The sequence below is a fragment of the Mesoplodon bidens genome, assembly GCF_964165515.1.
Source record: "Mesoplodon bidens genome assembly, chromosome: 12".
Taxonomy (NCBI): domain Eukaryota; kingdom Metazoa; phylum Chordata; class Mammalia; order Artiodactyla; family Ziphiidae; genus Mesoplodon; species Mesoplodon bidens.
The window spans coordinates 26,988,048-27,011,824 of record NC_138168.1 but is presented as its reverse complement, the minus strand read 5'-3'; the positions used below and the strand labels follow the sequence as shown (position 1 = coordinate 27,011,824).

The 23,777-nt window shown below is 41.1% G+C and overlaps 1 protein-coding gene and 1 pseudogene across 4 annotated transcripts in view; both read left to right on the top strand.

Annotated features, from left to right (window-relative positions):
* The window catches only part of MDN1 (midasin AAA ATPase 1), a 157,693-nt gene that overhangs the window by 64,240 nt on the left and 69,676 nt on the right, over window positions 1-23,777 (top strand). For all 3 annotated transcript variants that reach the window (XM_081250560.1, XM_081250562.1, XM_081250561.1), the window contains exons 30-44: window positions 61-199; window positions 501-631; window positions 3,124-3,268; window positions 5,057-5,186; window positions 8,906-9,124; window positions 9,785-9,982; window positions 11,483-11,691; window positions 12,624-12,746; window positions 14,632-14,829; window positions 15,871-15,978; window positions 16,340-16,528; window positions 18,776-18,865; window positions 18,961-19,224; window positions 19,374-19,635; window positions 23,556-23,715. In XM_081250560.1, coding sequence (XP_081106686.1) covers window positions 61-199; window positions 501-631; window positions 3,124-3,268; window positions 5,057-5,186; window positions 8,906-9,124; window positions 9,785-9,982; window positions 11,483-11,691; window positions 12,624-12,746; window positions 14,632-14,829; window positions 15,871-15,978; window positions 16,340-16,528; window positions 18,776-18,865; window positions 18,961-19,224; window positions 19,374-19,635; window positions 23,556-23,715 — 2,565 coding nt within the window. The remainder of the gene's footprint in view (window positions 1-60; window positions 200-500; window positions 632-3,123; window positions 3,269-5,056; window positions 5,187-8,905; window positions 9,125-9,784; window positions 9,983-11,482; window positions 11,692-12,623; window positions 12,747-14,631; window positions 14,830-15,870; window positions 15,979-16,339; window positions 16,529-18,775; window positions 18,866-18,960; window positions 19,225-19,373; window positions 19,636-23,555; window positions 23,716-23,777) is intronic.
* On the top strand, window positions 768-1,970 carry LOC308626076 (mitochondrial import inner membrane translocase subunit Tim9-like; annotated as a pseudogene). Its single transcript has one exon. The product of its transcript is annotated as a mitochondrial import inner membrane translocase subunit Tim9-like (transcript).

The following is a 23,777-nucleotide window of genomic DNA, read 5'->3' as shown; positions in this document are numbered from 1 at the left end:
TTCGTGGGTGTGTATTTGGAGTTCATGCTCCTTGTTAATCTGGTGTGTATCTCCTAATAGGTGTGGGAAAACTACTATCTGTCAAGTGTTTGCGGCCTTGGCAAAGCAGAAATTACACTCAGTCAACTGCCACTTACACATGGAGACATCGGACTTCTTGGGGGGGTTGCGACCCGTGAGACAGAAGCCAAATGACAAGGTTTGTCCTGAGCAAATGATAACATGTTCATTTAAAGAATTGCAGTCGGCTCTGTGCGAGAGTCAACTGTGGGATTTTGTTCCTGGTGGGGCATACAGGTTTGATACATATCTTATCTTCAGATTTTCACTGGTCTGCAGGGGACCTCCACGAGCATCCTGTTATGCGAGATCTGTTCCTTCCTTGTTCTCCAGTCTTTGTTTTCTTCAGAGGAACTCCAGCAGACACCCACTAGCTACATGTGTATTGTCTTGTGGAGCCACCTCCCCTTTAATTCACCCTCTTCTTTTCCAAATTGTAGGAAGAAATTGACACATCAAGACTCTTTGAGTGGCATGATGGGCCTCTGGTTCTGGCCATGAAGGAGGACGGCTTTTTCCTCTTGGATGAGATCTCCCTAGCCGACGACTCTGTCCTGGAAAGACTCAACAGGTACACGAGTGTAAGAGGTTTACCCTGTGTTTGATGCTTTTGCTGGTCTGGATTTTATAGATACTAATTCTTGTGCACAGTAATGTTCTTCTTAGGTACACTGTATTCAGTAAATGTTTGAAAATGATGCTGAGCTATTGCTTTTTTTTGGCCTTAGCACTCAGTGTCTCCTTTAAGAGACCTAGTTTTTCTGTTTAGCTGTCAATAATCAGAAAGATGGGACTATGGGAGGATAGGGCTAAAACAAACAAGCCCAAGTTAAAATTCTTTTTTAAGGCAAATTATGTGGCCATTATCTTAATTTTTTTTTTCAAAGAACTAGAATCAAAATCCTGGATGTTACAACTGTAAGGCCTCTCAAAACCCCAGACCAGGATGCTGACCCTCCACACCAGACTTGGCTGGCCACGTAGCCCCCTAGCCGCATACTGGTGTTGGATATGAGAGCTTGTGCTTGAGTAAGAAATCAGGTTTTGCTGGAGACATTCAAGCAAAGATGCTTTTCCAGAACAGAAAGGAAACCCATGCATCAGAAAAGGTGACTAGTGAACATTCTGAAAGAATATGGCTGCACAAATACTGAAATCTGATCAGATAAAACAGTTTAAGAAGTTTCTCAAAACCTACACAGTAAGCCTACGGTAAACCTGCTTTTTGCAGTGTGAAAGACTTCAGGACAAGAGAAGTAAAGCCTGAAGTGACCTCACCTGCTCAGAACATTGCTTCCAGAAACGTTTAAAAATGACACGAAGAATATCAGTGAGATTTCAGGAATATCCTGTTCAACAGAATGAAGCCCTGATAGCTAGTGCAGGATGCCTTGGCCAACCACGTAGAGAAGTCCTGATGGACGGATCCCTGATGAGATACCGGAAATGAGGTCTCACCTGACAGAAACCGCCCAAAAGCAGTAGCCACCGTGTGAACCAGCCATCTGTCCTGACTGGCAAATAAGAACCACTGGAGAAGCAAAATTGCTATTTACCAGAGTAATCAAAATAAGTCTTGTTGTGCAATGAAAATAGTAAGATGCAGCATTTGTGGAGACCTTAAGACTCAGCAGCTTGGTCACTTGATTAGAAAAATAAACCATTGTTTCTTCAAAATAGGTGTTCAGTCATGAGATAGAAAAAAAACTATGTTACTAAAAGTAAAATAAATGGAAATAACACGGGGGAAAAAAATGAAACAGGGACTTCCCTGGCAGTCCAGTGGTTAGGACTCCATGCTCTTTCACTGCTGAGGGCCCTGATTCATTTTCCTGGTCGGGGAACTAAGATCCCGCAAGCTGCCCGATCAAAAAGAAAAAGAAAAAAAAAAACCAACCCAAAACAGAAAACCTCAGATCAGTATGAATCTTGATGAATACCTGTGTTTCTCTCTTTATCGAGGTATAATTTACGTATCATGAAATGTACCTGTTTTAAATGTATAATTCAATTAGTTATTTTTTTTTCTTTCTTTTTTTGGGGGGGGGGTTGTTTCTTTGTGTGGGGAGGGCTGGGGAGTTGGGCGGTGGCCACGCCCTGCGCCTTGTGGGATCTTAGTTCCCCGACCAGGGATCGAACCCCGGGCCCCAGCAGTGCGAGTGCCAAGAGTCCTAACCACTGGACCGCCAGGACATCCCCTAATTCGATGAGTTTTAGTAAATGGACTGAGTTTTGCAGCCACCACAATTCAGTTTACATTTTTATCATCCCAGTAGCATCCCTCCTGTGCATTTACAGTTTATCTTTGATGCCACCTCCTGCTCCAGGCAACTCCTCATCCACTTCGTGTCTGTATAGACTTGTCTTTTCAGGACATTTCATATAAATGGTCTCCTCTTTCACTTTGCGTCAATGTTTTGAGGTCCCTCCGTGGTACAGCCTATATCATTAGTGTGTTCCTTTTTATTCCTCATAGTATTTCATTGTGTAGATAATACCATATTTTTTTATCTATTCACCTCTTCTTGGTATCTGGGTTGTTTCTATATCTGTGAATAATGCTGCCATGAACATTTGCACGCTAGGCTCCCATTTTGTATTTAATTTATTTTCAAATATTTATTTGGTGGTGCCAGGTCTTAGTTGTGGCTCACCGGCTCCTTAGTTGCAGCACGTGGGCTCCTTAGTTGTAGCATGCGAACTCTTAGCTGCGGCATACATGTGGGATCTAGTTCCCTGACCAGGGATCGAAACCGGGCCCCCTGCATTGGGAGTGTGGAGTCTTATCCACTGCGCCGCCAGGGAAGTTAGGCTCCCATTTTTTAAAACAAGTGTCTTGACGTAAGTGGGAAAAGGAATTCTTTTTCTTTTGATCAGAACTGTTGTTCCACTGCATAGGAATTGGGATAACTATTCACTTTGAAGTTTGTGGCAGGAAACCATTAACTAAAGTGAAAGCTCAGCAAAGGAGATGACTTTTTTTTCGTTTTTGAGAACACTGAAGACAACAAAATAGAATACCGAAGCCTTTTCTAATCTCACATTCTCCAATTTTTCTTCTAGTGTCCTCGAAGTGGAAAAGTCTCTGTTACTAGCTGAGAAAGGCAACCTAGAGGACAAGGATAATGGGGTAGAGCTGTTGACTGCTGGGAAGAAATTCCGTATCTTGGCAACCATGAACCCCGGGGGTGACTTTGGGAAAAAAGAGGTAAAACTGTGTTCTTGAAGCATATTTTTTTTCTGCCTTTTGACCTCAGCTCACTGTACCCATAAATACAGTATGTAAAAATGTGTCTGGAATTTTATGTTGTAAAAACTGAGTAAAAGATAAAAATCCAGAGAGAGCCATTATAAGGTTGAAAAATAATTCTGACAGATAAAACATTACCTTATTTGATATCTCGCTTTCGCATGTGCCTGAAATTTCATTATTTCAATCACTTTGCCTGGCTTTTTACATACGTTAAGGTAACAAAGTCTCATGAGAGCTCTGTGTGGAAGTTACTACGCTAGTTTTATGGATGAGAAAAGTTGAAAGTGAAGTTTATTCTCACGTTCTGCTTCTAGAATCTACTCTGTTAAACACGAGAGTGGTGATATGAATGATTTAAAGTGACAAAAAAGCAGTCACAGCCATGATCCTGTCCTGGTTTTGCAGGTGGAGAGTATCTGTTCTCTCAGGGGTTGTGTGGGTCACCCTCAGACTGTTGGTAAAGGAGAGGGTGAGGTTGATTTCTTCTGTTCAGAAGGTGGTATGAGGGTCCCCCAAGCCCCACGGCTTCCAGGCTCATGAAGCCTCTCAGTGGAGAAGTCTGCGTTGTGTGTGGGACCCTGGTGTGTTCAAGTTAGGGAAAGGGTAGTGTGGTAGTAGGTCAGGACGAGGAGCAGAAATGGGTTGATCGGGAGTGAAAGCAATTAAGATTCTTGGTAACTTGGTGGCTGCCTGAAATGTGAAAATGATATTTAGGGCCTGATTTTCCTCAGTAGCATAAGAAGAAAGATGATCACTGTGCTTTGGGAAATGTACTGAAGGGAAGAAATAACATACCCCACAGTTTCAAAGTATGAAAACAGGCGCTGTGGCACGTGGAAATAGCACAGAAAGATCTGATTTCAAGGTTGTATGTGTTAACTTGCCTGTCACGTTAGCTTAAGTTTTTTTTAGACAGAGATTGCCGGCTTTTACCGAAGGGAAAGCTAGCTTTTGGTTCTGCCTGCCTTGCTGCAGGGGGAGGTGGGATCAATGAACCATGGTCCTGCTCAGCCGGGATGGTGCTGAGCAGCACATGCACACCCCTGGGGCCTTTGCTGAGCTGCTCCTGAGTCCAGGCGTCGTTCCTGGTCCTGCTGTGCTCGGCCGGGTAGGCGAAGGATGGAGTTGATCTGTCCAGTAAAAGAAAATCGTTGAACTTTTGTGAGCGGGTGTTATCTGACCTAGGGGGAGGGTAGGATGAATCCAGACTGAGGGCAAAGGCCCTGAGACTGGAGGACTAAACAGTTCTTTGTCATACAAGAGGTAAATATATACCTGTTTGCAATTTCACTCCCTTTGAGCCACATCAGAGTTTTCTCCTTCTACTTCAGACAGCTCTCCCCCATGGGAAGATGGCGTTTATTTTCTCCAAACCACCAGTCAAGTAGCTGAAGGGAAAGTAAAGGGAAGGGCCTTTGCTTAAGGGAAAGTGTTGGGGTTTGGAAGTCATCTACGGGGGCTGAATCCTTCTTGCACCACGGACTCTATAAGACCTTGAAGTTCTCTACCATGATTATAAAGAAAGGAGTGGTAGTACGAGCTCGGGGAGTGTGCTGGAGATAATGAGATGACATGTGGAAGGAGCCGGACAGATAGGTGTTCAGTGAATTACAGACAGTAGTAGAGGTGATAAATGAGGCATTGGGTACTTGCCACATTCACAGCCAGCATTCATTCAAAGGATTTGTTTTCTAGCTTTCCTCATAGGTATTAAATTCACATTAGAATTTGTGTTCTTTGTAGCTGTCTCCTGCCTTAAGAAACCGTTTTACAGAAATATGGTGCCCTCAAAGCACAAGCCGTGAAGACTTAACTCAGATTATCAGCCATAATCTTCGTCCAGGATTGTCTCTGGGCAGAACAGATCATAAAGGTGAGAGTGTTCGGGTGGTGGCGGTGGGGTGGGTGTGTGTGTTGGAGGGAGGGGAATAGCATGTTTAGCAGTAGGTGTGTATGGCCTGTTCTATGGAGAAGTGATAACAAACAGAGAGATCTAAGGAAAACGTGGTACTAGCCTGTTGCCCTCTACCAAAGTACCCTTCTTCACCTTGCTTCCATCACCGGGTTACTACGTTGTAGCTTTCTGATTGTTTCACCTGTCGGCCATCTTTATATATAAGGCATATTTGTTGGCTAAAGATAAGGAAATGTGATTTAAATTTTAATCATTACCACCATTAGAAAATGTTCATAAAATTTTAAACTGCATTTCTTTAGTAGTTGTCAACTGATTTATTATTTCACTTTATTTTATTTAAAATTTTCCTTTTATTATGAAAATTTCAAACACAAGGAAAATAGTTTTAAAAACTCCCATAGGCTTGTAACCTAGATTTGATAATTCATAAGATATCCAGTCAGAGCCAAAACGTTTATTATACGTTTTTTTTTTCAAATTGAGCCTAGATTGCCCTGATTAATCCCATATTCTCGGCATTGAATGGGCTAAATTTAGGACCTAGATCTGGTTCTAAGCCTTAATACAAACCCTAATACAAGTAGTTTTTTGGATCATTTTGCCTCTCTGTCTTAAAGAATATAAAAGGATGTCTGCTTCTTTGAGATTGAGGTTCATGGATAGTTCAGCTTTTTAAAGGCATGCTAAAGCACAGCTTCAAAAATAGGTAGGATGGCTGTGGAGAGTAGGTGCATGGGTCCCAGCCTCATCTGTGGTATATTAGGAAAGATTGGCTCTTTAGTTACCTGAGCACAGACTTCCTTTTAAGAAGGGCCTTTACTGAACTTCAGTATTCACGGGTGTACACAGTGCTGTCTGAACAGCTGGAGTTCCCCTGGCTCCACCAATATCACAGCCACTCAGTGGTGCAGAATTGACTAAGCCTGCGATTCCCAAACTCACCTGGACAACTTGTTTAAATAAGCTTGCGGGGCCCTGCACCCAGGGCTTCTGATTCAGTCGGTCTGGTGTAGGGCATGAGAATTTGCCTTCCTAACAAGTTCCCAGGTGGTCCAATAATATTGGTCTATAGCCCACACTAAGAACCTGTGACTTACCTTGGTTGTGTGCATTGATGCATTTATGGTGAAAATTCAAGTAAAAAGAGGAGGAGGAGACAGAAATTGTTAAGCTGGCATGGTTTGTCTTTTGGCTCTGGGTTGGGACTGGGTCCCTCAAGGAAGTAACCTCTGAATCTCCTATGGGCTGCTTACTCTTCTGAGCTACTTGGATTGTGATAAGAATGGCGGAGGATGCAACTGCTGTTAAGCTGCCACGTTTGCTGCATCATAAGTGCTTTTCATGTTTTAACTGAGCAAACTGTTCCTCCACAGGGCGTAAGCACTGGGACCCCTAGGACTTACTTGAGCCTTAACGGCTTGTCCTTAAGGGGCTTGTTTACTCCATGCTTTCCAGGCTGCATGACAGCAGACTTCCCTGGGGAGGCATTAGAGACCCTGAGGGAACATGGAGCATGAGGGAGAAGTGGCTTAATAATTTATATCAGTTTTTTCATTTGGAAATGGATCAGGGTGGCACAGCATAAAAACATTTTTTAGATTGTGTAATATAAAACAGGAAATTAGGGAATTCCCTGGCAGTCTAGTGGTTAGGACTCCGTGCTACCACTGTAAGGGGGGGCGCAGGTTCGATCCCAGGTTAGGGAACTAAGATCCCACAAGCCGCACACTGCCAAAAAAAAAAAAAAAAGGAAACTAGACATAGCTTTTCCCCAGGTTTTCTTTAAGGATATATATGATTCATTGAATTTAATATTTCAACTATTATGGATTCTAAATTGAATTCTGAGCCTATTTAGGGTATTTAAGATATATTTACTGCATCGTCTTAATGAAAATATAAATACCACTGTGGGTACCACTTACTTTCTCTATTATTTTTGGTTCACAAACCTCTATAGTAGTATTATGCATACATTGATAATATAACAAAAAAGATTATGTAATGAAATCTTTTCTATATTTGATGTATTGATGAAATTGATGTATTTTAAAAAATTGATCTCTGAAGGGCATGTGGGCTGCTGCTTCCATTCTCAGACTCTCATTGATCAGTATTTCTCAAAGCATTCTCTTTTCATTTAAATGACATATTGTTCAGAGCTTTTCTTTGAGTTGTATTTCTAGAAGTAGAAACAAGGAACTTCCGAGCTCCCATTAGTTGTGGCCAGATTGCTCTCCAGAAAGTTGGCCCCATTCACAGTGCTGCCAGCAGCTTAATTAGTTCCCCGACCAGGGATTGAACCCGGGCCCCAGTACTGAGAGCGTTGAGTCCCAACCACTGGACTGCCAGGGAATTCCCGTCATTTTTTTCTTTTTAAATACAATGAAATCTATTATTTTATCCTTGTTAATTTAATGGATATTCTAAAATTTCATTTTCTTTTACTACTAGTGAATGGAGCATTCCTTTATTTAAAAATAACTATTATTTTACATATTGCTATTTGTATATTTTTGGATAATATTCCTTAATATATTTATCACATAGGTTTCTCTCTTCTGTTATCTTCAGTATTTGTTGTTAAAAAATACATACATGAACCCATCCTATCCACTTTATCTCTGATGATCTTCTATTTCTTTAATAGTCATGATTTAATTCCTCTGTATTAATGGATAAATTATTTCATTTTCCTTAAGTCCTTGATTTACCTCAATTTTTTTCCACTCTGAAATGTGGATCCGGTACTCATGTTTAACATCTAGCTTTTGAAACAGTATTTAATTTCTTTCCTCTTGTTAACTAGACTTTCCCCCATGAGTTGTCATTTTATGTTCTTTCTTAAGATTTGTGTTTTTTTTCTGTAATTAGTATTTTTCTTCTAACCAGTTTGCAGTGTAGCTTGAAAGCTGTTACTGTATAGTCTACTTTTTATTACAGCAGTGCTGATTCCTCCTTATCATATTTTCTTTTTGAAAAACATTCCTTGGTGTTCATACTTTTTAGATAAATGTTTACTATTGACTTCAGAAGTTATATGAAGTACTCTACTAAATTTGATTGTCATTGCTTTGAATGTCTGTGTATGACTTAGGTATTTTGTTTCCAGATAAATATTTTACAATATGAAATTGCGAAAATTAGAATAGTCATTAACTTGAATCACGAAACATAATTTGTGAATCCTCTAATTTGCTAAATTGTGATTGATGAACAGGTGGACCAAACAAACAAAAAACCTAGACTAAATGCCACTGAAATGATAATCCCCATTCCACTGAATCAGTTAAAAATAAATAAATCTGTATATTTTCTAAAATCATTGTGTCTTGTCTTCAAAATTGTATCTGAACATGAACCAAATGAATACTTTATTTCTTTGAGCTGTTCTCAGGGCGCTTTCTTAGACTTTAATTCTCAAAGTTTTCTTTCTGGTGTGTGTTTGTTTGTTTGTTTTGGTAGGGGTAGAATGCTGTTCTTGAACCCTGTGGGAATGTGATTAAAGCCGTGGACCCCATTTGCTTAGAAAAAGTATTAATGTACATTCACAAAAATTTGCATATAATCTCATGAAACATGGATCCCTTTTAAACCATCGATGGGCCCCTGGTTGCAAATCCCTGTCCGGAGTCTTCCCAAACAGCAAATACCTTTGCTTTCTTGTGTCTTAGGGGCTGACATAGCTGAGGTGATGCTGGATTTCATTGACTGGCTGACCCACCAGGAGTTTGGCCGAAGGTGTGTGGTCAGTATCAGAGATATCCTGTCCTGGGTTAACTTCATGAACACAATGGGGGAGGAAGCTGCTTTGAAAAGGCCGGAGACCATCTCCACAGTGACGTCTTTTGTCCACGCCGCCTGCCTGGTGTACATAGACGGAATAGGTTCAGGTATGTTGTCTGTTAGCTGGTGAGAACAAGGGGTGAGGGTAGAGGGGACTGTGAGGTGGAGCAAGCCCAGACCTCTGAGCCAGATGCCTTTAACATTTCCAAGACTCACAGTGGCTCTTGTTCTTTTACTCTTTTTGAGAGGCGATTGGTGTAAAAGATACGCGAGAACTTTTCATTGCTTATAGGCCAGGGATTTAGTAAATGTGAAGCAGCGCTTATGATAGAAAGAAGACTGCTGGAGGTGCTCGTGCTCCTGAAGAGTGCCACATGGCATTCCTTAACACGGTCATTCAGAGTTCACGGGCCTGAATCCTGTAGTTGGTTTTAAGCTTACTACAATTTTATTAAATCTAATGTTTAAGTTTTTTTCAGCCATGAAAATTAGAAATACAAGCCCACATGACTAAAAGTACCGTATTAGTTACTCTTTTCTCCAGCCTGATTTCTCACGGAGTGACTGGAGTGCTTTACTGAATAAGCTGCTGCTGAATTGATGACGTGACACTTGCGGGGAGAGGGGAGTCACTCTCCTTCTTAAGGCTGCTTATACTAGCAGTCGTATTTTGGCTGTGACTCAGGAGCCCATCCTAGAGTTCCTGCTGAGTGGTTGTGAAGCTGGGTGCCCTGCTGTTGTTTGATGGACCGATCCTCTTCCTTTAGGGGTAACTTCATCTGGGTTTGGTACGGCTCTCTTGGCTCGCAAAGAATGTCTGAAATTCCTAATCAAGAAACTTTCCAAGGTCGTCCGACTTACAGAAAGTCAGAAAAACGAATTGAAGATTTATGACAGACTCAAAGCCAAAGAATTCACTGGGATAGATAACCTTTGGGGAATTCATCCATTTTTTATACCAAGGGGTAAGAATGATTTTAAATAAATAAGATTCTCTTCTTGTGGTTTATAAACACTTGACCTTTATTGTGACTTTTAACTTTATATCATGATTACTTTTGAACTAGTTATGTGAGTTAGAATCTGACTTGGCGTAATCATAATTGTGTGAGTGGTTAAAAATATATAACAGGCATATAAAAATAGAAAATACAGTCTTTAATACATGAGTAAATTGTCCCATAAAAATTCATTTATATGTTCATTATTTGGTGCTCAAAACAAGACCTTTCCTATAGTGGTAATTCAGCCCATAATGTTTCAACTATAGAAGTTTATCACATTTTACGAAAACAGTTTTTTGAACCCTTGAGGGCAGGTGTCATTCATCTTCCTGTCCCTGGCATCTGCCACGTAGCCTAGTAGTCACAGGCATTCAGAGAATGTCTGCTGAGTGAATGGATGAAAAAATGAGTGATTAAATAGGAAATGCAGGTGGATTTCAGTTCGAATCCTTGCTCTTATTAGGTTGCCTCTGTCAAATATTTAAATGAGGTAGTTATATTAGATATCTTTCCAGGGCACTCTGGATTTTTCGGATTGTTGCTTCTCTAGCAGAGTCATCTATTTCTTTTCCCTTCTTTCCTCCCTGTGTCAAGAATTGTTGAGTGCCTGGAAAGTGTAGAGGTGCAGCGGCAGTTAGCAGGGGTTCAGTGGTGAACTAAACCAGCCCAGCTTCCGGGCTGAATGGACATTGCCCCTTTCCCTCTCCCTCTTCAACAGTACTGTCTTCATCCCTGATGGGGCCCCCCGTGATCTAACCTTTAGATCCCTTCCCTAAGCCAGCACGGTAGTTAGTATTCAGTTCTCTCGTGTAGGAGCTGTGTGCTCGTGGCCTGGGACTGGGGTGGTCCTTGCTTCTGCTTCCGTAGCTGAGGTATAATAAGTGTTTTCCTAGCTCCACTGCCTCCAAACTGATGTACCAACAGCTTCTGCCAGGAGACACAGTGGCATGAATATTAAGCTCTCTACGACTGTTATCAGTCCTGCACTTCAGCTACATTATGGGTTAAGGATGCATCCTGAATTGTCTTGGTGGCCTAAAAGCCTTGGATGAAATTGTTTATATGGGCTTATATGCCAAGCTTCCACTTGACTTTTAGGAAAAGACAAGTATAAGGTAAATTGTACAAGTACATGTAGTAGTAATTCCAGGTGTAGGTTGTGCAAGGAAAGATGTGTGCTTGCAGTTTCGACCTCTATGAGTCTGTACAGATGTAGGTGTAGGAAGTGCCGAGATCTGTGTAGTAGGCACAGTTGAAGAAAGTGTGCTGCTGGCTCTTCCTGGACAGCATTTCATGGACCCAAAAGTGAGGACATATCAACATAGGGCTGAGCGTTTTCACCACAGATGGTACTTCACTGGCTGACAGTCTACTTGGTGGATTTTTTTAATCTCCAGTTGATATATATGTATGATTTGGTGATGTCCAGCTTATATGTGGCTTTTCTTTTCTCCACTTCAGGACCTGTCTTGCACAGAAATAATATCGCCGACTATGCACTCAGTGCGGGCACCACAGCTATGAATGCCCAAAGGCTCTTAAGAGCTACAAAACTGAACAAACCTATCCTCTTGGAGGGCTCCCCTGGTGTGGGCAAGACGAGCTTGGTGGGAGCCTTAGCCAAGGCTTCAGGCAACACTCTTGTCCGAATCAACTTGTCAGAGCAGACGGTAAGCTTTAAGTCACGCTACAGCTGATGGGGGTAGGTGTAGGGAGTTATGGTTTTATCTATTTATAGAGTTTTCTAGTCAGAAATAATCACATTGTCAGAACCCCAAATATCTCATGGTGATAAAGACCATAGCAACATGACCCACAAACCTGATTCTCCTTTTGTGTTCATTAATAGATGACACCTGTAGTAGTATTCTCTCTGGAAGCTTTATTGTAATTCTCTCTCTTTTTTTTTTTTTTTTTGCGGTACGTGGGCCTCCCACTGTTGTGGCCTCTCCCGTTGTGCGGAGCACAGGCTCCGGACGCGCAGGCTCAGCGGCCATGGCTCACAGGCCCAGCCGCTCTGCAGCATGTGGGATCTTCCCGGACCGGGGCACAAACCCGTGTCCCCTGCATCGGCAGGCGGACTCTCAACCACTGCGCCACCAGGGAAGCCCTGTAATTCTCTTTTGAGAGAGAATCACTCATTTCAGTTTTTATTGTAATACAGCCTCTCTATTTTTGTCCTTTCTAAAAATATTAATTACAAATAAAATGACCCTTTAAACAATCTTATGAAAATATGGGACAGAGATGACAAATTAAATAATCTCCTGGGATGGGGTCTGGGAGGAGGGCCTGGGCATTGTTTTTGGTGTGTGTGGTTTTTGTTTTTAAGGTCACCAATTTATTTCCAAGTACATCCAATGTTGAGAACTATTGATCTAGAGCTCCAGTTGATAGATGCTTAGACTATTGTGATGATAAGATGCTTAGGGCATGTCTGGGCTCCTGGTAAAGAGTTCTGGGATTGATTAGTTCTCTCTTGGGGATAAGACTAAAAAGTGGTACGAGGCCTAAGTATTTACCATTTTATGTTTGGGGTCTTGGGATCTAGTTAATTTTCTATGTAATGTTGGCTTTTCCCCATTTCTTCCTCCTCTCAAAGGACATCACAGACCTGTTTGGAGCAGACCTACCTGTTGAAGGTGGCAAGGGAGGAGAGTTTGCCTGGCGCGATGGCCCCTTGCTGGCAGCCTTGAAGGCAGGCCATTGGGTTGTGTTGGATGAGGTGAGAGGACGGCCCATCGTGCCAACGTGGGACTACAAGTGTGAGAAACGGGGGTGGGGGCGGAACTTTTCGAGGCTTGAGGGCATTTCACAATGGATGATCATGCTCTTGGCTAGTAAAGGCAAATTCCCTGATGAAAAGAATCCTCCGTGGTCTCTTGTATGAGTAAGAAAAGTCACTTGTCAGAAAGCATACAGAACTCCCCCCATGTATAGGGTTGGCCAGAAAGTTCGTTTGGGTTTTCCCATAGCATCTTACGGAAAACCACATGAACTTTTTGGCCAACCCAATATAACCTACAAACTCTCCTACTTTCGTGAGCTAGCCTCCAGAAAAAGTGCCTCTTCACTAGTTTCATGCTCTAGTCGCTGGCAAGCTTGCTGTGTTTGTATTTATTTTCAGAGATAAACATAGTTTACAAACAGTGCCAACCACCTCATTTCAGCAGAGAGGCTGGGGAAAGTTATAGTAGGAAGAGACATAGAAAAATGGTGAGAAAATGGTCAGTGTCATATGTGCACATGGGATAAATTAATGACCAGAAGAACAGAGCACATCATGAGACGTGATAAGTGCTGAATCTCTGTGACTGACAGGCAGCTAGAGAGATATGGAGAAGTGATGCACAAAATAAAAAAATTGAAGGTTGTGGCCAAAGGATTTGAGTTAGTTCGGGATGTGCAATGTCAGTTCCGGAAAAGGCGAGCAAGTAGTTGTGTAGCTTAAATGATTTGAGTGTTGAAAGTGCCACAGACGAGTTTTGACACAGGCCCCAGCCGGTTCCCTAGATTCAGACCCCCCTTGCGTCTGCAGTAAGGGGGATGGATTCCTTTTCTGCTGAGCTGCTTCCTAATTACCAGATATTAAAGAGAGGGAGGGTTTGGGTTTCTGTTTTATTCCCCCCAGATTTTTTTGAAGAAGATATGTGATAGAATAATCATCAGCTAGGAAAAAGTGCCTTGTTTCAAAGCTAGAAGACTACTGACCATAGTCATATTTTGTGGAAATGCACATAGGGACTGCAAGGCATTCTGGCCTTGCAGTCACACATAAGAGGAGTTTTTTAGAACTTGACCCGTATGTGGGTATATAGCAGAGTTTGTGTTTTGAGTGCTTATGTAAGCATGACACTTGAAATTCTAATATAATCTGATTTTTGGCCCATTTGCATTTTACTGATTCACATTTCACAGTTGAATTTTTCCGTGTTACCTAAAAACCACCCGTACTTCACATCCCTGAGCTCTGAACTCAGCATCTGAGGACCTCCATTCAGCTCTTTTCATTTCTGGCGCTCACACACACAAATCCTTGTGTTTGTTTTTGTTGTTCGCAAAACTGTTGGCATAGTTAGACCTACTTTATGTAGTTTATATTGTGACTTTGAAGCCCATTTGGAGAGTTCGTTCAGTATTTGAGCTGGGAAGGATGTTTAAGTATGTAAAGAGCTATCTTACTTCACCTTAAAAAAATCCCAGAGCGAAAATGAGGTATCTTTGTATTGGAAAGTTTCTTCTGTAAGCTATGATTTATAAAGTAGGCCAATATAGGAGCAGATAATGGATACAGTTTTATTTTTGAGACTAATCTAACTGCTTTAAAAAAATTTAACCTACATACTCAGTTTACTTAAAATTATTATTACTTGTTATTTATTATTATTATTATTATTGCTATTTTATACACCCCAAATTTCTCTAACATATATATGAAATAATAGGATGAATACACAGCAGTTCAGCTTGAGAAGCAGAGTGTTACCAACGTTGTTTGAACTCCTTCCCCCTTGAGGATAAGACTACTTTTTGTGCATATTTTTCTTCTGCTTTTTTGTAACGGCTATACAGCATATAAAATAAGTATATGCTCTTTCTTCTCCAAATAGCTTAACCTGGCTTCGCAGTCAGTCTTGGAAGGACTCAATGCTTGTTTTGACCACCGAGGAGAAATCTATATTCCTGAGTTAGGAATGAGCTTTCAAGTGCTGCATGAGAAGACGAAGATTTTTGGTTGTCAGAATCCTTTTAGACAAGGAGGCGGAAGGAAGGGCTTACCCAGGTCTTTCCTAAACAGGTTTACTCAGGTAAGATTTGCTGTTGCCCCAGAAACCAAAGGTGCCGTCAGGGGCAATAATACTGCTGACACAGCTATGAGGGTGCCCACTATGAGAATGAGACAGGCTCAGTGTAATGATCTGCTTCTCGATTTCATATCTTTATATGTTGGATATCAGTGTGACTGATTCCCATAATGACTTCTCTCCTGCTGCGAATCCTTTGTCTTAGGTCTCAGAGGACCTGGTATGTTATCAGTTGGAGGAAAGTAAGATGACCACCATCTTGAGGGTTCTGTTACCGTGCTCAGAGATTAAGGCCGATCTTTGACCTTTTCAAGTGCATTTGTGATCTGTTAGAACATTAAAAGATTACTTTATAATGAAAATGCATTTAAATCTAAGTAAAATCAAGTATAAAAACTACCATGAAGAAAAAAAATCCAGTATTCTCCATACCAAAGTCAACCACTATTAATAATTGGTATCTTTTCTTATTACCATAATCCTCATTTGCAGCAGAAGGTGTGTGTGTGTGTACACGTAGGCTTACATGTTTTAACGTCTTTTTTCAAAGTTTGGCTAATGTAGTGGCTTGGAAATGCTTCTAGATGTTAGCTTTCTTTTATGCCCCATCCCTTGATAATTAAGAATTTACTGAGTATCTTTTAAGAAATTTATTATGAAAAATGTCAAACATATTGAAAAGTTGATCAAATTTAAAAATGAATGCTCATATACCTACCATCTGGATTTTTTAGAGCATTTTACATAATATATAGGAAATTAAAATTACAGATATACTTTAAAAAATTACTTGCATGTCTTTCTCTAATTCACTAGAATGAAGCTAACAAGAAAAGCCTCTTTTGCTCTATATTTCAAAGATTTTATATGATTCCATATCCTAAAAATGCAAGAAAAGGAATTTCTATAACTGAAATGTATATATTACTGAGGTATTACCACTTTGGTGTTAAATAAAAATTTTACGTAAGTCACGGTAGTCATTTCTGGTGTTTGGTAAAGAGAAACGATGTCATTTTTTCATGTTATTTTTGGATTTTCTAGGTCTTTGTGGATCCCCTTACAGTAATAGACATGGAGTTCATTGCCAGTACTCTGTTTCCAGCCATTGACAAAAGTATTGTTAAAAAAATGGTTGCTTTCAACAACCAAGTAAGTACCTACGCATATTATTTGTTCTTTATTTTTCTGATTTTCTCATTTTCTCAACATGGAACACTAAATTACCAGTCTCCGTAACTAAGATAAATCACATAGACTTCTAAAAGTTTCTAGTGGAAGGCAAGCTACTCATTTGAGGGTTACAGTAATTCAGTTCTGTTGCATGTATCATTGTCAGTGCTTACCAGGGTATTCCTGGCGTTGAGAAGTCTGGGTTGGGAGAAGGAGACATCTGAATCAAGCCTGTTAGTCTCTGTTTTGGATTATGTATGCACTCACAGTACACTGATAGTACTTAATGCAGTGCCTAGCAGTGGTACGTGCTTTCCTAGTAAGGGTAATTTCTTTTCAGATTGATCACGAAGTGACTGTCGAGAAGAAATGGGGGCAAATAGGAGGACCCTGGGAATTCAACCTCCGGGACCTTTTCCGCTGGTGTCAGTTGATGCTAGTTGACCAGTCCCCTGGGTGTTACGATCCTGGTCAGCATGTGTTTTTGGTCTATGGTGAAAGAATGAGAACCAAGGAAGATAAAGAAAAGGTGAGTGTCATACTTGCTCTTTGCGTTTCTTTCCATCTGTAAGTTGATTTCTTCCTGAGGGACAGAAGGGGTGTACTCATTAACAATACCAAACCCAGTAAAAGCTGCTTGGAAATTTAGAAGTTACAGGAAGAAACTAAACATTCACCTGTCTCAGAGTCTCGTAGTTTGCTTTGGAGGACACAGTTTGCTTATCCATCTAAATCCCCATGATTGCAAACCTTCTTTAACAGTATTGCCCTCCATTAATAAAGGCTTGGTCTTTATCACCTTTCCAGGCACAAAAGTGAGAAGCAGGAGGAGACAGGTGATAACCAGTAGAAGAGTAGGGCTTTCTACTTTTAAATAAATGTCAAATTGAGAGGTATTTTATCTAGAAAGGATACATAGATGAAAAGAGAGGAAATTCTGTATCTAAACGGAAGTAAAAATATCCCTTTGTAAGTAGAAAACAACACCAGAATTTCCAACTTAGTAAGCCAATAATGTGTGCATTTTGCTTTGTGGTATTTCAAGTACAGTTCATGAAAAATTCACAACAGTTGCAGGTGGGAGGTGCTGTCATGACCTCTTAGAGCTGAGGATCCAAGGCTCAGAGTCATGGAATCTCAGTGCAGCAAGTGGCAGAGCCAGCTCTCCAGCACAGACCTTTCCACTTTGCCTGCTATTCCTTCTACTGTATCACAGTTGTTTACAAACAAAGTAACTTACAGATTCATGTGAGTTAGAAACAGTAACCTCCTTACTGACGTGAAGATATGGCTGCCCATGGCACAGGTGACTCTCACACACTTTGATTCTGCTACTAAGAGCACAGATCCCCTTTTATGTGGCATCCAGAGTCTAGCCCAGTGTTAACAACTCATTTATTACATGCAAATGGCTTTCAGTATATTAGGACAAGATGTTCAGTTAGTTTTGTTTTTTTCACAAATTTTAATTCACATATCATCAGCTAGTATTTTAATTTCTTCATCCACTTACTGGTTACAGTATATTAACTGTGGCAGGAATGGCCAGTGTTGGGTAATTGATGTTGGTCAGATGATGAGTCACTGTAGGGTGTGGAAGGTTTCCATCACTTCTCCAGTTCAGTTGCTGTAGTTGACCAAATGTTTTCTGAGGGGGAAAAAAACTAAGTAAAATAATAATAGAAGAAGAGAGGCTATAAAAGTATTTGTAATTTTAACTTTGGTATAATATCAGGGAGAGGAGATGATATGCTGTAGAGTGGGATATAAGGTCAGAAATTGCCTGGACCAAGGAGTAGGTGGTGGGAGCATTTTCTTCTGTGCTGCTTTTAGGCTTTTACTCAGTGTTTGATACTCATTATGATTTTATCTTTGTTGTTCTTATTTTCTGACTTCAGTCCAGTATACATTGATTAGTATGAATATTGCTGCTTTGTTAGAAATGCACAACTTCTTGTAAATATTTTGGGTGGCTGGAATCTTTGTGGCTGCTATGGGCTAAATTAGTGTTTTTTACACGCCCCTTTATTTTCCCCTCCCTAACTCCTCTTAGATTTAAAAAAGAAAAAAAAAAGTGCAAAAATGAAGTACAGTTAACAGGAAGTTTTTAACAGTATTGCTGCTAAGGAAGGGATAAGTGACTGTAAATAATCAGTCAGAGAAATTACTTTGCTTGTCCTCTCTACCTAAATATTTAGAAGGATAACAGTGATTTTGGAGTCAGACAGGCTTAGATTTGAAATCAGTTACCAACCGTGGGCAAATCCTGTAACTGTCATGAATCCCCTAATCCATATCTATAAAATGGAAATGGAAATAACTATTTTGCAAGGGTATTAGGATCAGAAATAATCTATTAAAGCACCTAATATAATGTTTGGCACATGGTAGGTACTCAGGAAGCAGTCATTGTTCTTCATAAACTTCATGTTTCTCGTCTACCTTCTTTAGGTGGTATCTTGAATGACGAAAGCAAATTCATTTTTCATCTTAAGGTTTACCATAGTTTCTATGGCTTTAATTTATGGTATATTCTCACTGGAATCTCAGAATAATTTGAGATTATGTGATTACTCTTTTCTTAAGCTTCAGTTTACTTTCATTCTGAAGAATTAAATGCAATCTGTCCTTTTTATAAGAAAATTCAAAAAGATAAGGACTCAGAATATTGTCATTCTCCTATTGTGTTCATGTTTACTAGTATTCATTCTAGAAGGTTTGGCTCAGAATTTGGTGGAGTGATTTGTGTTTTGATTGTATCATCTTCTACCTTTAGGTCATTGCCGTATTCAAGGATGTGTTTAATTCAAATTCTAACCCGTACCTGGGAACCAGACTGTTTCACATCACTCCCTGTGATGTTCAGGTGAGGAGAGGAGGATAATCCTCTTTCAGTTTTCTATGGCTTCTGCTCCCACTCGCAGGCACACTTGTGAAAGCTCACCGGCATGTCTTTTTCAGCTGGGCTACTCGGTGCTTTCCCGTGGCAGCTACGTTCCTCCCCCGACTTGCCGGCCCCTGTTGCTCCTGCACCAGTCTTTACAGTCTCTGGAGTCACTTATGAAGTGTGTACAAATGAGCTGGATGGTCATCCTTGTGGGGCCGGCCTCAGTGGGCAAGACCAGCTTGGTTCAGCTCCTGGCACACCTTACAGGTCACACTTTAAAGATCATGGCCATGAACAGTGCAATGGACACTTCGGAGCTTCTGGGTGGATTTGAGCAGGTAACTGATCTGCCTCTGCGTTTTCAGGCAGAACACAATAAACCGTGTGGTCTGGCTGGTTGTCTTCTGTGTTGGTGGTAGCTACAGTAGCAGTGTTCTTTGATTCTGGCCATGGACTGTGCTGGGTTCACGTGCTCTGGAAATTGCAGGTTGATCTCATCCGGCCGTGGAGGCAGCTCCTTGAGAAGGTGGAGGGCACCGTCAGGACCCTGGTAAGAGACAGCCTCCTCGTCAGTGCCGACGATGCAGAAGTAGTGCTGCGAGCCTGGAGTCATTTCCTTCTGACATATAAGCCCAAGCGTCTTGGAGAAGGTGGTAAAGGTGTCACGATGGAGATTGTCAGCAAGCTGGAAGCAGTGTTACTGCTTATGCAGAGACTCAACAATAAAATCAACTCATACTCCAAGGCAGGTATGTGTGTTTGGGTGTGTGTATCAGGCACTTACTATTAGTGTCCACCTGCAGGTAATATATTTGTAAATTCAATGCCCATAATTTTTTAAATGAATTTAATGATTATTAACAATCAAAATTTGGAAATCTTTGTCTTAGGAAATAAAATGAAGCTGATGTAAAGTATTCAGAATTGGTGATCCTAAACAGAGGAAACAGGAAAGAAATTGGTTATTGAGTTTGATTTATTCTGTGTATAATCAACCACAGTGACTTGTATGTAAATTTGGTTTTATTTTTTGTTGGCCTGTCTTTTAAACTTGTTAATAACTTCTCAAGAAATCGAGTATTTCAAACTGAAGAACAGAAGTCTAAATTGATAGCTAGGAATCTATTTTGTATAGAAGGTGGAGGAAATTCCTCAGTTAACCTGGAAATATACAACTCTCCTCTTGTAGTGCAACTTTTTCGGTGGTAATGAGCATGCCCTCAGGGGAGAATTGATTAAAGGTTAAGGCCTGTCACTAAGGTTGTCGTCCTTTCCAAAACCTGCTCTTAGCTGTTTATTCCTTAGGAATTCTCAGTTATTCCTTGGGAATAGTTGATTCCTTAGGGGTGAAGAAATGAGACTCCCCTCTTCCCACTGTGTCAACATTGTATCCAGATAGTTTATTTTCTTAGTTAAGACAGTGATTCAATGTTGTTTTGATCTGTCATTTTCCAATTCAAGCTCACCATTTGAATTTGAAATTCTTTACTCATTCATTCAAATTAATTATTAGATATGTTAATGAAGTCATACATCACTTTATATTTTTTTAAAAGATAGGTATTGGGCTTCCCTGGTGGCGCAGTGGTTGAGAGTCCGCCTGCCGATGCAGGGGACACGGGCTCGTGCCCCGGTCCGGGAGGATCCCACATGCCGCGGAGCGGCTGGGCCCGTGAGCCATGGCCACTGAGCCTGCGCATCCGGAGCCTGTGCTCCGCAACGGGAGAGGCCACAACAGTGAGAGGCCCACGTACCACAAAAAAAAAAATAATAAATAAATAAATAAATAAAAGATAGGTATTGTAAAACTCACCATTGAGGTTTGAATTCCTACTGAGTGGTGGACACTATGTTAAATATGTTTACTTTTAACCCTCACAACAACACCACATTACAAGGAAAATGAACCCCATTTTATACGTGGGAAGTGGATGCTCACAGAGGTAAAATAACCTGCCCAGTGCCTTCTTGTTACCAAGTGGTTAGACTAGGTTTGGGTTCCAGTCCTCTCTGACTTCAAAGCCTGGAATCTGGTGTGTATGGATTTCTTTCATAAGTCTGTTAAAATGTAAATATCTAGGGAAGTTCTCACAGCCCATTCTCAATACTGCCTTTTTTTTTTTAATATATTTATTTGGCCGCATCAGGTCTTAGTTGTGGCATGCGGGATCTTTCGTTGTGGCGTGGGAGGCTCTTCGTTGTGGCACACGGGCTCTAGAGTGCTCTGGCTCCGTAGCTGCGGTGCACGGGCCTAGTTATCCTGCAGCACGTGGGATCTTAGTTCCCTGACCATGGGTTGAACCCGCGTCCCTCGCGTTGGAAGGCAGATTCTTAACCACTGGACCACCAGGGAAATCCCAGTACTGCTTTTTATTTAGGATTGACTTTCATATTATTGAGTAATTCATTTCTTAGGGATATTGATAGAGTGAAAGAGGCTGGGTCTAAAACAGTTTGTCTACTACTATTTTACTTTTGGTTAAAAAGATCTTTTCTTCTTCTTTATATCTTTTAATGTCCGTATGATGAACATGTATGACTTTTAGAATCTATTCTAGTTTCATATTTTACCTTAAATCTTTGTACATATTGAGCATATATATAATAGTCTATTAACATCAGAATGCAGCCCTTAGGGACTTAAAGAAGCAAGAAAATATATCTAGGAATTTTTATTAGATTCTGGGCATTTTGAATTTAAGTTGCTAAGTGCTGCATTTTGTTTTTTTGAGGTTTTCTTTGGGGGGAATAAGGCAGTTGAGTTGCTTATGGGTCATTTTTATCTTTTCAAGCTCGCACTTAAGCTGTTTAAGGTCAGGTCCGGAGTAACCTTTACTCTAGGATTAAAATTTACCCCACTCTTGAGGCATGGCCCTATGGCATCTCTACTGAAGGTCCTGTGTGTTATGTGGAGTCTCTTCGCTTTGACTGGTGGGAAGTGGAGTGTTGTTCAGCCCCCGTGTGAACTCTGGGAATTGTTCAGCTCACAGCTCCCCGGTAACTGTCCTTTCCTTGGAAGTTTTTGCTCATGCTTGTGGAGTTTCAGCCTTCACATGCACGTGTAGATTATTATTGAGCCGAAGACTCCAGGAGCCCTCATCTGGATTTCTGGAGCCATCCCTTTGAGTAACTCTTGCCTTTTGAGCACCCTGCCCCTCATTCTAGTTGCTGTAGCCTCCCTGAACTCAAGTCTGTGACCTCAGGTCATTGAGGCCTTGGGATGTGTTTGAGTTTCCCCTCCCCGCTTCGCAGTCTAGAAATTGCTTCCAGGCAGAAAGCCGGCCATTATAGGACCTCCTTCCCGCAGGTGTCACAGTCCTGTACTGTTTTCCAACATCTGAAAGCAGTTGTTTCGTGTATTTTACCAGTTTTCTTATCGTTAAACATTGGGAGGTTAAGTCTCAACCTTACTATTCCTTCATGGCTAGAAACAGAAATCCAACATATATTACCTTATGATATGAAAAAGGGTCAGGAAACAATTTCTCCTCTTTCTTTTTTATTTTTATTTTTTTTTTTTTTTTTTTTTTTTTTTTTTTTTTTTTTGCTGTACGCGGGCCTCTCACTGCTGTGGCCTCTCCCGTTGCGGAGCACAGGCTCCGGACACACAGGCTCCGCGGCCATGGCTCGCGGGCCCAGCCGCTCCGCGGCATGTGGGATCTTCCGGGATAGGGGCACGAACCCGTGTCCCCTGCATCGGCAGGCGGACTCTCAACCACTGCGCCACCAGGGAAGCCCTCCTCTTTCTTTTTTAAAAAAAATAATTTTACTTTATTGGAGTATAGTTGATTTACAGTGTGGTGTTTCAGGTGTACAGCAAAGTGATTCAGTTATATATGTACATATATTCATTCTATTTTAGATTCTTTTCTCATATAGGTTATCACAGAATATTGAGTAGAGTTTCCTATGCTATACAGTAGGTCCTTGCTGGTTATCTGTCTTATATAAGGAAACAATTTCTAATAAGAAAGATCAATTGAAAAAATTCTGGGAAAGGACTATCTAAACTATGAAGCAAATAAATACCGGTTGTCACTGTATATGATGTGGTCATTATAAAGGATGCCCTGTTTAATGACACTGATTGCACTGTGCCGACTTAACAGCACTTTCCTGTAGTATAAATGCAGTGATAGGTGGAAGACATTATCCTTCCACATTTGAAAAATTAAAACACATAAAGATAATGTCCCTTCTCTGTCACCCTTGAGTCAACTTTATCTAGCCATTCATTCAGAAAGCCATTAAATATTTTCTATCCCCAAACCTAATTTTCTTACTTGTTTTGTTCAAACAAAAACGAAAATCTGGGCTTCCCTGGTGGCACAGCGGTTGAGAGTCCACCTGCCGATGCAGGGGACACGGGTTTGTGCCCCGGTCCGGGAGGATCCCACATGCCGCGGAGCGGCTGGGCCCGTGAGCCATGGCCGCTGGGCCTGTGCTCTGCGACGGGAGAGGCCACAGCAGTGAGAGGCCCACATACCGCAAAAAAACAAAACAAAACAAAACAAAAACGAAAATCTTATTGTTTACCCTATTATGAAACTTTAAAGAACTGGGCCAGAAGTTTCCAGCCTTCTTTTAATAAACTCTTAGTTTTTTGTTTTATTTGTTTGCTTTTGATTGCCCTGGTTTGACATTAAATACCGTGGCTGTGACGTTTCAGAGTTTGCCAAACTCGTGGAAGAGTTCCGAAGCTTTGGTGTGAAGCTTATGCAGTCAGCCAGTGGCCGAAGCTGTGGCACGTTCGAATGGGTTGACAGCATGTTGGTTCGGGCCCTGAAGACTGGAGATTGGCTTTTGATGGACAATGTTAACTTCTGCAAGTAAGGACCTTCTATTCAATCATGGGTCTGACTGAAATTTGAGATATGCTTGTCAAAGTAGA